The sequence below is a fragment of the Sorex araneus genome, chromosome X (genome assembly GCF_027595985.1).
Source record: "Sorex araneus isolate mSorAra2 chromosome X, mSorAra2.pri, whole genome shotgun sequence".
Taxonomy (NCBI): domain Eukaryota; kingdom Metazoa; phylum Chordata; class Mammalia; order Eulipotyphla; family Soricidae; genus Sorex; species Sorex araneus.
In genome coordinates, this window is record NC_073313.1 from 140,522,772 (window position 1) to 140,538,529 (window position 15,758).

Here is a 15,758-nt window from a genome sequence, read left to right on the forward strand (position 1 = left end):
ATATTATTCTACTATATATTTTATATATATTATATATATTATTCTACTATATATTTTATATAACATAGATGAAGATAGAACAGATAGGCCATAAACGGCTCAACAAATTAGAAAAGATTGACATGTATTCTGACTGCAAGAGATTTATAAACTCATAAAATATATTTACATATTCATTTAATGAAATTAATTTCATAATTTATATATAAAATATAAGTTATATTCCGAATTTTTTTCTAAATTCTCCCAGGAGATGAAAATCTTATACTACTACATTTTTTTTGTTGTTTTGGGGCCACACTAGGTGATACTCAGGGCTTTTTCTGGGCTCTGAGTTCGGGGATCACTCCTGATAGGCTATTTTAAAAGCTATACCATAAACCTATAGTTCTTATGAAACTGTATGATTAGCACACACACCACTAGGTGTGGCCCTGGTTGCCCCAGGACAGCTGGAAGACCTCACCACAAAATAAACTGACTAAATATGTCTCTGTGCAGGCAGACAAAGGAATTACTTTTGGATTCTGTTCTGTATGCCAATACAATAAAATGATAAAACATGCAAAACCAGAAAAGAATAAAGTACTGGCAATTTGGCACTTAATTGCAAGGGTCGATTTCGCAGAGAAACCGGACATCCACTTCGTCTGGAGGGAGCGCAGAAGGCCGATGCCCCCACCAGAGCGTATCAGTCCCGTGGGCTCACTTCCGGGACAGGCAAGCGCTTCTCCCCGTCCCACAGAGCCCTCTGGGCAGTGCGCCCGAAAGGCTGCCGAGGAGGCAAGTCCTCCCTGCGAGTGCGCAGAAGAGGAAGAGGCGGGACTGGCGCCCAGCGAGCGCCCGCCATCTTGTCACGTGCGAGACAGGCAGGTTGCCGCAGTGTATGCCGGGCCTTTAAGCGAAGGCCCCGCACCCTATTGGTCAGGGCGCAAAGCGCAGCGGGTCGGCGGGCTGGTTTCTGGCCAATGAGCAGGAGGCGGGCGCGGAGGCTGATGACGTCACAGTCCTGCGCAGAGAGCCCGCCATTGCCCGCGGCGGCCGGTTGGTCGCCAGAGGCTGCTGCTCGCCTGTGGCCCGGGGCCAGTTGGCTGAAGGCGCTCCTCTGCGTCCAGGAAGGACCCGGCGCGTCCTGTCCCCACAGTCAGGGCTCCCCAGACCCGGAGCATGAGTTCCCCGGAAGATGAGGACCAAGCTGAGGTGACACTGCGTGGAGGGAACGTGGGCCCCAGGGCTGAGGAGACGCTCAGGTTTTTGAGAACAGGCCCCAGAGCCCCAGGCGCACCCGGCCTAGGCCTGGGCCGCACGGTGCCCCCCAGAGGCCGCACTGAGCGGGGCTTCCAGGGCCCCGGGGCTCCCGGCTGCGGGTCCCAACTGATGTCCGTGGGGGAGGCGGTGCTGTGTGACCCGGAAGGCCTTCTCGGCACCTCTGGCCTCCGTGGCGATGCCGGCAGGCACGAGGAGCGGCCTGACCTGATGGCCCTCATGCCCGTGTTCCCCGAGGAGGCCGAGGCGGCCCGGGAGCCGCTGGTGCTCTACCAGGGGCCACGGGATGTCCGCAGAAACCCATCCCCAGTGAGCTGCTGGGATGAGAACTCCGCCCGTTGGCAGGGGCTCAATTCAGTGGTCTGCGCTAGGCCCCCGTTCCCTCCCGATCTCATAGAAGTGCATCCGCCTGCTGCCAACTCTCGCAGCCTCAGTGGGCCCCAGGGAGGCCGAGACGGGAGGCTGGCCAGGAGAGGCACCAGGGGCCGCTTGCACGTGCCTAAGGCCCTTCTGCAGCGGGCCCCTTCTGCGGAAGGCCTGGCCAAGGTGGATTCTGACCTGGACTCGCCAGATGACTTCAGTGAGGTCCAGAGGGCGAGGGAAGGGAGAGGGGCCGCCAAGGCAGGGGCCTCCAGGGAAAGGGGCCCAAGCGGCACCCTGAACCCGGAGAGTTCTAGAGATACGCCCAGACGCACCAAGTTCCCTGGTCGGGAGAACTTGTTTTACATGCGAGGATCCATGCCTCCGTCCCCCCCGCGAAGAGTCCCCATAGCTGTGGAGAGGCAGGCTGCAGGAGGTCGGGAAGCCTCTCCTGGCAAGAAGTGGCTTAATGTGGTTGTGCCGAAGGGACGGGGCAAGCCCAGCTACCCTGCAGTGCCCCTAGATAGCAGCCTGCCCCTAGGCACTTCTAGGAGTGCGATCCAAGAGAAGAAATCCCTTGGGGGTCCCTCCAAATCGTCCCTGGGGAGATCCGGTCCTTCCTGGGCACAGAGAACGTCAACAGCCACGCCGGAGCCCGCCACATTCCCACCAATTCCTGGTGCCAAAACGCTGGGGAGGTCCGAGCGCCATTCCTTGCTGCCTGTGCCAAGCAAGCAGTCTAAGCACAATTGGGCCAGTGGCAAGAAAGCTGTGGCCAAGAAGCCAAGGGAGTGCGAGCAGGGGGCCCCAGATGATGACACGAAGAGAGAGACATCTCCCAAGAGCCAGGTGGGTAGAGATCCTCCTCCTCCCTCCACACCCTTCCCTTTCCTCACCCCTTCTCTCTACCTTGCTCCCTCTGCCTTCCACGTGGGGCAGGGGTGCCCGGGTCAGTAGGATGCCAATTGTGGCATGTTTGGCTAGGGAGAAAGATGACAATAGCATCCTGTAGGCCAGAAAATGTTCTCCAACCTGGCAGGTTTCCTGCCTCCCCCCACCCCCGGGAGGGCGGGCCGGAAGCTGGTTTGGCTCAGGGCAATTCTGCAAAAACTGGACCCCTGACCTTCTGATTCCTACTTGCTGTTACCTCCCACAGCCTACTCTGGACTAGACCTGGGTTCTTTCACTATCCTGTTCTTCCCGACTCTGCCTTCGGAACTGCCTGAGGGCCTGACTAAGGAAGGCAGTGCTATCAGGATTATGCTCTGAATTCTTTCTCTCCTTCCTTGCGTCAGCCTAGCCCCTGAAAATACACCTGTAGTTCAAGTTCATGGAAAGTATCCTGTTTTAGGTCCAGACGAGCAGGCCAAAGCATTCTGGCCAGGGCATGCGTTTTGCAGAAGGCAGCGGCGGCAGCCTCAGCACTAGAGCCCAGCGAGCTCCAGGCGACTCTCAGGCCTTGGTTTTGAGCCAAGGAGACATCAGTATCAGACAACCTGTTCGCTCAGGTGGGTTTGTGGGTTTGCTGGCAGTGGAAGAAGGCAGGGAGAGGGAAAATGCTGCCTCTGTGCTTGTGGGAGATCTCAGCCTTGCCTACTTGGAAGTGTGATGACAGGAAGCGAGGTTGGGAGAGGACAGCGTCCCGCAACCTCATTCCTTTCCCTGGGCTGTGTGGCCAGGGTCTTTTGTAGCAGTGTTGCTCCCTGCAGCTGGGATGTGGACTTTCAGTGGAACCGGTCCTTTTCTGTGAAGTCAAAGGAAATAGATGATACTAACTATATTTGCTGTAATGAAGATATATGTGCTCAGCCACCCTGCTTACCTCAGGGGCAGACTGTGACTTCAGCTGTGTGTCTAAGCCAAGGCAAGGTCACTGAGGACCACAGTTGAGGGGGGTGTCTCCATGGGACATTCTGGAGTTGCTGGCAGGGCAGCGGCCCCTCATTGCCAGCAGAGGGAGATGCTGCCTCAAGTTACAGCCCCTGTAGACACTGCCCACCCTCATCTGAGCCTTGGAGGCTGGAGTGTGTGTTTCTCTTGCAGGGCACCAGGAACAACCTGAGTATTCCCCAGGACCAGAATCTCTGCCCCAGTCCCCTGGAGGAACGGACTGCCCTCGGGTAATGCTTCCTCTGGCTCCTAGAAACGCAGACCGAGAGCAAATAATGGGCTCTGAGTCAGGGTTCATTGTCCCTCGTGCCATGCCCCACAATACAGGGTACTGTATCGTACAATATGGGGTTCCAGGAGGACCCCGTGTCACTTAGACGCTGGGCTTTGTGATGCAAGGCCAGGGGTGGGTGGTGGGCGAAGGGGGAGAGAGGAGGCCAGAGTGCTAATCTTCTCTCTTTTCCCCCTCTCTGCTGGCTAGTGTGCTGTGCTGCAGACTGAAATAGCAAGGCTCAAGAAGAGAATCGGTATGAGGACCTGCTGGCCGGGCCAGGGACATCGAAGGGTGCTGGGTCTTACTGCCGTGTATCGGGAGGGCGTGGGGCATCCAAGCACTGGGAAGGTACCAGATGCACACACCCTCAAGGAAACAAGGTTCCTTGGAGAGGAGAGCCCAGCAGGCCGGGCCCTGGACTCCTGTATGCCTTGACAGCTAAGGGAGTGTCTGGGAGAGGAGGCCAAGTCTTGCCTAGCCTCTCTGTTTGCTTTGCCAATGAAAATGAGCCCTGGAGATCTTGACCTTCTCCCTGCGTGTCTGGAGCTCTGGCTCCTCTTGTGCCTGTAACGGCCCAGGTATGGCTTTCATAGTGTTTCCTTATGGAGGAACTTATTTGACAAGTTTAAATTGGTTCTCGTGTACCCCAGAGCTTGAGAACCTCAGTCCATTTTGTGGTTATTTAGAAAACTTTGGCACATCGAATGGATGGGATGGTTGAGCCTGTCAGTCCCAAGGCTTCCTAGATAGAGGTGGAGCTGGTTGCAGGTTGCAGGGCTAGGCATTTCTTCTGGGGGCCCAGTGGACCAAGGGGGATCTCAGATCCCTCCCTGTGTCTGAAGTCCGGAGTGGCTGTTCATGCATCTTTCTTTTTCAGCTGACTTGGAGACCCTCGCTGACAGATTACAGGACATCTTAAGTGAGTGTTACATATACCATGCACCTTCCCTTAGTACGTACTGGGCTGTTAGCAAGGCTGCGCGCTGGCTGTAGTGGAGGCCCTTCTCTGACTGTGCTCTCTTTCTCAGGCTGAAGGACGGTTTTTGTGCGGAAGAAGCAACGTTCGGTTCCCTGGAGATACAGACAAGCTGGTCGCTCTCAATTCTGCCCGAACCTGCTCCTTGTTCATGAGACCCTTTGACATCCTGGTCTAAAGGCAGTTCATCATTAAAGTGCTTCTCATGTTCAGTGGTCTGCCCTCTCTCTGGGTCAGGATGGGGATCTGCTCCATTTCAGGTCTTCCAGGTCAGCCTCAGGCATTCTGCATTTGTCCTCTTCCCCGTGAGCACTCTGGGCCTGCCCCTAAGCAAGAGCCCTAAAATCATGCCCCTGCCATGCCTGGGTCTGGCTTCTGCATCATCTGTGCCTACACTCTGAAGGGTCTCCTTCTCCCCGAAGGTCCACTGCATGTTCTCACATAACTTGCTCCTCGTTGGAGGGGTCATGTTTCCCGTTTTTCACCACTCTTTCCTTCCGGATTCAACCAGAACTCAGGATCCCCTTCCAGACGCCAGTCCCTCTTCTCAGCCCTCAAAGGAACCACTGTTCTGCTTCTCTTGCCTCACCCTGCTTTTGTGTCTCGAGCCCTCTTGATCTCCCTGTGGCTGGCAGTCATCTGCCTTTCCTGCACCTGTGCTTCAGTACGTAGTAAAAGGGCACATTGGAGCTTGCATCCCCCTGTGACCCCCCCTCCCCAACCACCACCTTCCTCAACCCCATTGCCCGTCCTGTTTGCCTGTGGAGTCCTTTTCCTCCTGGCATTGTGCTCAGGAGCATCTGACCCAGGTTCTGGCACGTCGCCCTCTCTCCTTAAGTTCCTACATTTGACACTGGTTGACAGATCCTGTGGGTGATCCCTCCCTGGTTCCACTAGAGGGATGGAAGCAGAAGTCAGGGCCCAGGGCCCAGGTGCATGGAAGAGGAAAAGGAGATACACAGGGAACCAGGAAGGGAAACACTGGTTACACCGGGTGGGTGGTCAGGAAATAAGTCTTTTTGGTGTATCAGCACCAATGTGGGGGAAACTGCTCAATGCACACTGCACACTGCGCCTGCCAACTACTGGTCTAAGCACTGATTGGTGTTTTTATCTTCCATGTCTTTCCCAGATCTGGGGCCGGCCTTTCCAGGTTCATTCTTGGGTGACCACACACACGGTTGAGCTACCTTGTAGAGGTCCGCGGTGAGTGTCCAGAGCATGTCTTTTAAGGGCTCCAACTTGTCATGACGAGAAATTTTGCGCAGAAGTTTTGTGGATCTCAGTATACAAGTGGGACAGAGAGTACATTTAAGAAGCCCCATCTTTGCAAAAGGAGACACTCCCCCATAGCTGTGACCCTGTGGCTCTCTCGGCCAGTGTTAATAATGAGGACAAAGGTCCAAGCACACACATCCTCTTTCTCCCAGGCACCCGCTGTAGTGCATAGGTTTTCCCATTTGGGGGCTCCTGACTGGTACTTGCAGGGATTTTTAGTGGTTTCCAGGGATAGCTGGAGTTTGTCCCTGAGTTTAAGCCTTGACAGTGAGAGAACCTCAGTAAATCTTGCTAGCCTTCCTTGTTGACCCTTTCACAAATGACAGATGATTGTTAAATAAGTTTTAGCAGCTCCTTAAAGCTTCCCAAAATCAAGTGACTGTCACACAGAGAATTTAACTCTCTGTGGATCTGGCGGTTGCTGGCTTATTTACATTCCTTATATTTTTTTTTTTGGAGGGGGTCACACTCGGCAATGCACTGGGGTTACTCCTGGCTCATGCACTCAGGAATTATTTCTGGCGGTGCTCAGGGGACCATATGGGATGCTGGGAATCGAACCCGGGTCAGCTGCGTGTAAGGCAAACCCCCTACCCACTGTGCTATTGCTCCAGCCCCCCTGTATATTTTTTTCTGCCTGGGGATTTTCTCCACATCAGCTCAACATGGATGGAGAAACAGAGTTTTAAAATAGTGCTGATCTGTTTGGTTGAGAAATTCATAAATTTTTGTCTGTAGAGAAGATCTTGAAGTGTAAGGCACAAATATACTCAGTATCTGATCACCTGTTTTCACTCGGGGCGCCCCAGAGGGGGCGAGTGAGAGCCTCCCCGCCCCAAGGGACCCTGCCCTGGCAGCCGACCTCCACTACCCAACTACTGCCTGCCTCTAGGCCGCTTTCTGAACACATTATTAGACACTTTTTACCCATTTTCCATCATTACCACACCATATTTGATGGAGTTCAGACAATAGGCAACAAATCATATATATACCTATATATATATATATATATATATATAGGTATACACACACACACACACACACACACACACACATATATACCTCTTGGAGAGCCCGGCAGGATACCCCGAGTATCCTGCCCGCACGGGCAGAGCCTGGCCAGCTACCCCCTGATGTATTCAATATGCCAAAAAAAGTAATGATAGGCCTTATTCCCCTAACCATAAAAGAGCCTCCAGTCATTGGGAAAGATGAGTAAGGAGAGGCTGCTCAAATCTCAGGGCTGGGAGGAATGGAGACGTCACTGGTGCCCGCTAGATTAAATCGACGAACAATGGGATGGCAGTCATACAGTGATGTCTTTCCCAGTTAGACAACTCCCTCTCATCCTGGGCATCCTCAGATCCTTGATTAGAAGGGACCAGTTGGTTTCCATGGCCAGTGAGCGTGATAGGTCTCAGGGCTCTTGCCTGGTACCTGTACCCATGGAAGACTGCTCACTGCTCCCCATCACACACGTACTCTTGGACATGATTTATCTGTGTCCTAGTTCTTACCTCCTAGACTGCCCCCTTAGGACATCATTGTGAACTCTGAACTTTACCTCATTGCCAGAAAGGGTTACCTTCCTTCTGCCAAGAACCCCTGTGGCCCACCAGAAGTGATCCCCATGAACAGAGCCAGGAGTAAGCCCCAGGTGCCTCCCGGATGGAGTTGGAGGTTTTCCAGAGAGTATCATTTGAGTGAAAACAGAAGGAGTGGAACAGACTCAGAATGATCCTTCTCCAATGTGGGACATAAACTTTGTAAGGGACCATCAAACGTGCAAAGGCAAGAGAAACAAAGAGCTGGAGAAGTAGTCTTCAGTAGGAAGCTTGCCACTGGGGCAGTAGCTGGGAGTATAAGCTAGGGAAGGTAACACTAGGGCACTGTGGGAGGGGAAATGTGAGGGTTCCTGAGAAAAATTGGGGACAATGGTGGAGGAATTGGTGTCAGACATTGTACGCTTGAAACTCGGTCACAGATACATTTATAACTTCATAATTCATGATGATTAAATTTTTTTAAAAAGTACTAAGGAAAAAAACCCAAAGGAAACAACAGGTGGACCAGGAAGATACCTCAAAGGACTAGAGTGCATGTGCTTTGCTTGCCAGAGCCCCATGTTTGAGAGCAGGCACTGCTTGTCCCCAACATCATCTAGAATGGGCCACACCCAAAATAAGAGAAGACTTTAGAAAATTGATAAGAGGGGCCAGAGTGGCAATAGTACAGCTGTTAGGGCCTCTGTCTTGCACAATGCTGGCCTAGGTTTGATCCCCAGCACCTCGTATTGTCCCCAGAAACTTGTCAGGAGAGATCCCTGAGCACAGAACCAGGAATAATCCCTGAGCACTGCCACATGTGGCACCAAAACACACCAAAAAATGTATCACTGTATTTCTGTCATCCTGTTGCTCATCGATTTGCTCGAGTGGGCACCAGTAATATCTCCATTGTGAGATTTGTTTTTACTGATTGTGGCATATTGAATACACCCCGGGTAGCTTGCCAGGCTCTGATGTGCGGGTGGAATACTCTCAGCAGCTTGCCAGGCTCTCTCAGAGGGCCAGAGTAATCGAACCTGGGTCGGCTGCATGCATGGCAAATGCCCTACCCGTGGTGCTATAGCTCCAGCCCACCAAAAAATGTAGGATAATTAAAAGAACCCGCTAGGCATGAAAAGAACCATCAAGAATCAGACTGCCGAGAGGTCATCATGTTTCGTCCATTATCTATTTTCAGCATGCATCTCCTATCCCAACTGGTTGCTCTAGCCATCATTTTTCCGTGATCCCTTCTCTATTCCATCTGCCTTCTTCCCACCAGCCGTAGATGAAGGTTCCATTCTCACCACTACCTTGCCAACACTGCTATTTCTAGGCTTTTGGATATTGCACCTCAGCTTTGAAGCAGGTACCTCATGTGGGTGGCAGTCCAGCATGCACTAACAGGACATGCAGGCAATGGGAAATCATAAGTGACTGCACCCAGAAATTGGCAGTTTTTGTTCCAACCTTCCCCAAATGCTCACTGTCTTTTCAAGTCTTATTGTCATGAAATCAGATAGACCATCATAAATGTCATGGGACTATCAGTCTTCTCAGTGCCAGACTAGGATGTTCTTAATCATAAGGGGCTTAATCACATCCCCACTTACATCTCCGAACTTAACAGAGTGGGCTGAAATTCTCAGGCTCTGGCCTTGACACTGAACCATTGATTATTTACTGGGGCGAACGGAGGGGCAGTGGGTGGGTTGGACTATAGAGCCGTGTGTTGCTGTTCACATGCATGTGTTTGGGGAGACTTTCCAGGTGGTGTTTTTGCTCTCTGAGAGATAAGACAAATTTGTGTTTGGGGATAAGGTCAGCACGGGCCACCATGGATAGGGAGAGGAAGGGAGGAATGTGCATTGGAAGGGGACATGAAAGGCATGGACACAACTCTGTACTTATTCCCCAGCCTGCCTTCCTTTCTTTGATCACACTATGCCTCTGTTCCATATTCACACCAACTGTTGCTCTGATTTGCTGAAGCTTATATGTCATAGATCAGAGTCCACCCCAGGGTTTTCCAGTTCCAGGGGAAATTGTGGCATACCGTAAGTCCTTTATTACAGGAATATGTTAAGATCCTAGGCCAAACAACAAGAACTGAGTCCTCCCCGCATTCAGTATGCCATCTAGCTTTTCCCACACAAGACTGCCCAGGGAAGGAGAGATATAGAACGGAGACATAAAAAATGTGGATGGGAGATAAGAGGGAAAAGTCACCCTTCTACACATCACTGGTTTATGGACATTATATATGTATATACCACATATACTTTTTGGCCATTTTTCCTATAATATTGGCCATGGCTTTGCCTACTTTCGATATCTTAAATCACCTAGTCATGTTATTCTATATACCACTGATTTGCTGAAGCTTGTATACTACAGGCCATGCTACAGCTCAGAACTTCTAATTCCTGGGGATATTTGTGGGTAACCCTAGGCTTTCATTACAGAACTATATCTGGGCCCATGGCTAAAGGAGATGATCAGATCCCTCTCCTAATTCAGTATACCCTCTACCTTTTTCCACTCCAGCCTCTTCTGCATTCTTGGAGGCCATGGCAGCTGATTAGGAGAACGGCTGGGATCCATCCTTCTCATTCTTCTCCCTTCTAGACTATCGAGCACATGCATCTACACACATATAAACAACAAACTCACACAGACACAAGCACACCACCACCAATCACTACCACAAACCATCACTATTGCTCTCTCTCTGGAAATTTTGTTGAGATTGGTGAATCCAGGTATAATGCAAGGTGTTGAGCACTGGAGAAAGCTGAGTATTAGTTAAGTAATATGCTGAGTAATTTGCCCCTACGGATGTGCACACCCCAACTCCTACAATTAGTTATTTCACTTACTTTTTCCAATCAAAAGCATCTGAAGAGGATTTTTACTTTTAAAAAAATGTGAAAATAGCACACAGCACAATCACTTTGCAGTGGACAATTACAGAGGCAGTATGCACTCTGAGAAGCAAGTGTGGCACTGCTGTGCTCCTTCCTTTGAGAAGACCTTTGTAAAGACCATTCCTGTTATTTTAGGTTGCGTGTATTATTTTCTAGGGTTTACCAGTTGGGTTTTGGAATTTGGGAATCCTCAGGTTTTCCCATATAGATAAATGGCAATTGTTTGGTCACTTTTCAGCATTTTGGCTTACATAAGTATAATCATACTCCACTGTCAGAGAATGAAGGGAAACTAAGTAGCACCTATCCATTAAGTATGCACTGAAAGAAATTTTTATTTATGTGGAGAATTTTGGGGAGTCTACCCAGAGGTTCTTATGGCTTGATCCTGACTCTCTAGTCAAGGATCTCTCTAAGCAGGCACAGGGGACAAAATGAGGTGCAAGGGGTTGAGCACAGGTGAGTCGTGTGCAAGGCTTACTCACTGTATTATCACTCTGGCCCCAGAGTGGAGAATTTTGGAATTTCGTTTATTAATGTAACATTGGCTTATAACATTATATGGTTTTAACATCTTCATAAATAATCACCTATATAGTACATTACGTTCACCAATGAATGTCTATTTCATCCTGAAAAGAAAATCATGAGCCAAATTACCCCAAGGTCAAGTCCCATAGAAATGCTGTGGTTAATTTCAGGTCTTACTAAAACCCAAGCTCTACAAAGCACTCACAAAACCAGATGTAAAATAACCACTGACCTCCATTCAAATACGGAGCAAGGAAATGAACAGACACTTTTGCAAAGAAGCCAATGGGCATATGAAAATGGCTATCATCATGCATAATTAGGGAAGCGCAAATCGAAAGAATACTGATATATCAGAAAATCTGGAAACAGCCTGTGTTGCCAGGCTCGTGGTAAGAAAGGAACCCTCATCGGCTGTTGGTGGGAATGTGGTCTGGTTCAGCCTCGATGGAAAGCAATATGGAGATCTCTCAAAAAATTGGAATGGGGGCTGGAGAGACCATATCTATCCAGTCCCAACTCAGCTTTTTTTTTTTAATCTCCCAGAAACTTTTTTTGCTTGTTTGGGATTTTCTTTTGGGGGGAGGGGGCATACCCAGATGTAATCAGGGCTCACTCCAGGGTCTGAGCTCAGGGAACCAATCTAGAGTGCAGGGTAAATTCCCTACCCACCGTACAATGTCTTCAGCCGCACTTTCAGAAAATCTTGGCAAATCAAATACAGCATAACAAGAAATTCATTTATCATGACCAGTTGTAATTTATGCCAGCAATAAAAGTTCAATATACACAAATCAGAGAGTCTCTTGCCCTTGTGCCTGGCTTTCTTCACTGGGACCCCTCAGAAGGAGTGCGTTGAGTTTACCTCCCTGTCCCGAGGAGAGCCCCCCCAGCTGAGGACCTCTGGAACCCAGCCACAGCCATGCTCAAGGTCCCTCTCCACACATTCAGATGAGTCTCACACATGAAGGAACTAGCAGAGTAACCCAGGTGTGTGGGACCCGGGGCTGAGATCTCCAAACCTGCTAGGATCAGGACTGGGCCTCTACCGCTCACATCCCCCATTTTCCAGTAGCTAGGCAGTCACACCCAGAAACTGCCCCAGGCACTAGGTAATCCCATAAACAGCCAACATCCAGAGAATATAAAACCAAGCTCCTGGAAGTCTAGACATCTTATAGTGTAGTTCTCCCTCTTGGAGAACTTGGCAAGCTATCGAGAGTTTCCTGCCTGCATGGGAGAACCTGGCAAACTCCCCGTGGCATATACATATGCCAAAACCAGTAAAAATGATGGGTCTCATTCCCCTGACACTAAAAGAGCCTCCAATGTGGCACCGTTGGGAAGGACAAGTGAAGAAAGGCTTCTAAACTCTCAGGGCTAGGACGAATGAAGATGTTACTGAGACTGCTCGAGAAAATTGACGATCAACGGGATGATGATGATGATGATGATTATGATGATACACAAATATATATCATCATGATGATGATACACAAATCAATTCACATAAGACACATCAACAAAATGAAGGGTCAAAATAGGACGATCATATCATTAGATGTTGGAAAAGCCTTGGATAAATTCAATATCCATTAATAATTAGAACTCTCAATAGACTGTGACTAAAAGGAGCATACCTGAACGCAATAAAGTCCATATAAGACAAGCCCGAGTAATAATTGGTGAAAACCTTATTTTTAAGATCTCCAAGCAGACAAAGATATCCACTCTCACCATCACTGTTTGTCATAGTTTTGCAAGTCCAAGCAGGGGCAATTAGGCAAGAATAAGATATAAAATGAATCCGAATTGGAAACAAAGAAAGAAAACTATTGCTATTTGCAGGTGATATGATAATATATGAAAAAATTTTCTGAAAATTCCATGGGGAAAATGGATGCTACTACCTACTAAAAAGAAACGAGCACTTTTAAAAGTAGGAGGATACAAAATCCATACAAATGAAGCCATGACATGTCTATATACAGATGAGTTTGAGGAAGGGAGAATTAAGAAAGACAATCCCATTTGCAAATGCATGAGGAAAGCTAAGTTACCTGGAAGTAAATCTAAGAAAAGGAGGCAAAAGACCTGCACCCAGCAAAACTATAAGAGCTTAGTAAATGAGGAGACACAACAAAATGAAAAAAAAACCCTATTCTCAGGAGTTTAAAGAAAAAAGATTTGTTATTGTTGCTTTACTTTTAAAAATATTTTTGTTGAGGTATCACAGTTTACATGAAAATAGTCATTACTTTATAGTTGCAGAGCTGTATATCAATCTCTCCACCAGTGACTCATTCCAGTTCCCTCCATCATTATCCCACAGTCTCTCCCCTACTCCCAACAGTTCCAGGTTCTGTTAACCATATTTCAGGATTTGTTTCCATTGGGGATTGTCTAATCCTTCTTTTTTTATTCTTTATTATAGCACTGTGATTTACAAAGTTGTTCTTAATACGGTTGTCTCAGGCATTCCATGTTCCAACACCAATTCCACCACCAGTGTGGTTTTCTCTCCGCCGGTCTCCCCAGGGTCCATCATCATGAAGGAGATAACATATTATTTCATCAAGAACAGTTTGTATGACAAAGATTAGAAACAGTGCTGACAGGGTTTTAATCCACATGTTTTTTTGGTTATAACACATTGATTCACCAAGTTGTTCATAATACACTTGTTTCAGGCATTAAATGTTCCAGTACCAATCCCACCACCAATCCTACCACTAGTTTGCCCTTCCCTTCACCAATGTCTGCTATTTCCCACCCACCACCTCAGCCTAGCGCCTTGCAAGCACAAATACATTCACTTCATATTTTTTGTTATAGCACAAGGCAAATGCCTGTTGACCACCTTTATGTCCTCTTTGTGGAAAAGTCTTTTCACCCACCGCCTCATTTTTTTAAATTATTTATTTTATTGAATCACCATGTGGAAAGTTACAAAGTTCTCAGGCTTATGTCTCAGTTATACAATGCTCAAACAACCGTACCTTCACCAGTGCCCATATTCCACCACCAAAAACCCCAGTATACCTCCCACCCCCCACCCCTTACCCCGCCTGTGTAGCTGATAAATTTCACTTCATTTTCTCTTTACTTGATTACATTCCATATTTCAACACAAAACTCACTATTGTTGTTGGAGTTTCCCCCAAAAAACAGAGCCCTACTGACAACAAAGCATTTGATAATTAGTTTTCCATTGCTGAGAGTGAAGAGATATGAAGTTTAGGATTTCTGTATTTTAGTATTTTAGTAATTAAGTCCAGGGAGATTTATGTTAGAAATTGCATAATTTCCCCCTCCTCATTTTTGATAGAGGCTTGTTTGGATTTTGTTGCTACTGTTGAGTTTTTTTTATTTCGATTAATTATATTTATTTTATGCACACCTACATTTAAAAAATATTCACTATCTCCAAAATTACTTCTTATTTTATATACTTTATTTATTTTTTTAATTTTTTGTATTAAATCACCATGTGGAAAATTACAAAGCTGTCAGCTTTAAGTCTCAGTTATACAATGCTCAAACACCAATCCTTTCACCAGTGCACATATTCCACTACCAAGAATCACAGTATACCTCTCTCCCAACCCCCACCTCCCCAGCCTCCCACCCTGCCTGTGTAAGTGATAAATTCCACTTTACTTTGATTGCATTCAATATTTCAACAAAAAACTCACTATTATTGTTTGGAGTTTCTCCCCCCAAAGTCGGACCTACTGAAATGAAAGCATTTGATAATTTGTTTTCCATTGCTGAGAATGAACAGGTATGAGGTCGAGCAGCCGCAATAACGGCCGCACGGTTTTGGATTTCTGTATTTTCGTTTTTAAGTAACTAAGTCCAGAGAAATTTCTGCCAGAAATTGCATCATTGCAAGCTTGTACCTCTCTGCTACTTTATATTCCACATCTGAGTGCAATCCTTCTATGATTGTTGACTTTTGCGAGTGTTTTATATTCCTTGGTAATTAGCCCTTTGTCTGGTGTATGATATGCAAATATTTTCTCCCACTCAATGGTTGTGTTTTATTAAGGTTTCATTTCTTTCAATGCTCAGGATCTTTAGGTTTGTGCAGTCCCATTTGTTCATTTCTACTTTTTTCTTTGCAGTGAGTTTATATGATTAAACGTTTTTTCCAATGTATTTCATGAAGACCTGATGTCAAGGTCTTTAATGTATTTTGAGTTGACCTTCATGCAAAATATGAGATAGGGGTCTAAGCTATCACTATTTGCAGATGATTTGAAATGTAGATAGAAAAACCTAAGAACTTCATCAAAAAAGTCCTGAATCGGGCTGGACAGATAGTACAGCAGATAGTGTGCTTGCCTTTCACATGGGTAACCTGGGTTCAATCCCCAGTACCCCATATGGCCCCTAGAGCCCCAGTAGGAGTGATCCCTGTGGGCAGACCCATGAGTAATCCCTAAGAACTGCCACACATGTCCCAAGCAATTAAAAACATGATCCCAGAAATTACTACACGGTAGAGTAGCAGGCTAAAAATAATCAATGCACAGAATATGTAGCAATCTTACATGCAAAAAATGATGAACAAATTAAACCAATACTACTTTTAGAGAAAGGATAGACCAATTCTTCTAATTGCCTAAGGTTAAAGAAAATATTGACTTCATTCTCTATGAGTGAGAGAATAACGTACTCATGTTCTTTTTTATTGTCTATAT

General features: G+C 47.4%; 1 protein-coding gene across 1 annotated transcript; it reads left to right on the plus strand.

Annotated features, from left to right (window-relative positions):
- Window positions 1–1,167: 1,167 nt before the first annotated feature.
- On the plus strand, window positions 1,168–4,944 carry LOC129399784 (uncharacterized protein CXorf49 homolog). Its single transcript, XM_055121159.1, has 4 exons — window positions 1,168–2,475; window positions 2,978–3,134; window positions 3,670–3,746; window positions 4,819–4,944. The coding sequence occupies exons 1-4, from the start codon at window positions 1,168–1,170 to the stop codon at window positions 4,942–4,944; spliced, it is 1,668 nt and encodes a 555-aa protein (XP_054977134.1).
- The last annotated feature ends 10,814 nt before the right edge of the window (window positions 4,945–15,758 follow it).

Coding starts and splice junctions, on each gene's coding strand:
- LOC129399784 (XM_055121159.1), top strand. CDS start 1,168: ATGAGTTCCCCGGAAGATGAGGACCAAGCTGAGGTGACACTGCGTGGA. Junction 2,476..2,977: donor AGACATCTCCCAAGAGCCAG/GTGGGTAGAGAT, acceptor ATCCTGTTTTAG/GTCCAGACGAGCAGGCCAAA. Junction 3,747..4,818: donor GAGGAACGGACTGCCCTCGG/GTAATGCTTCCT, acceptor TCTCTTTCTCAG/GCTGAAGGACGGTTTTTGTG.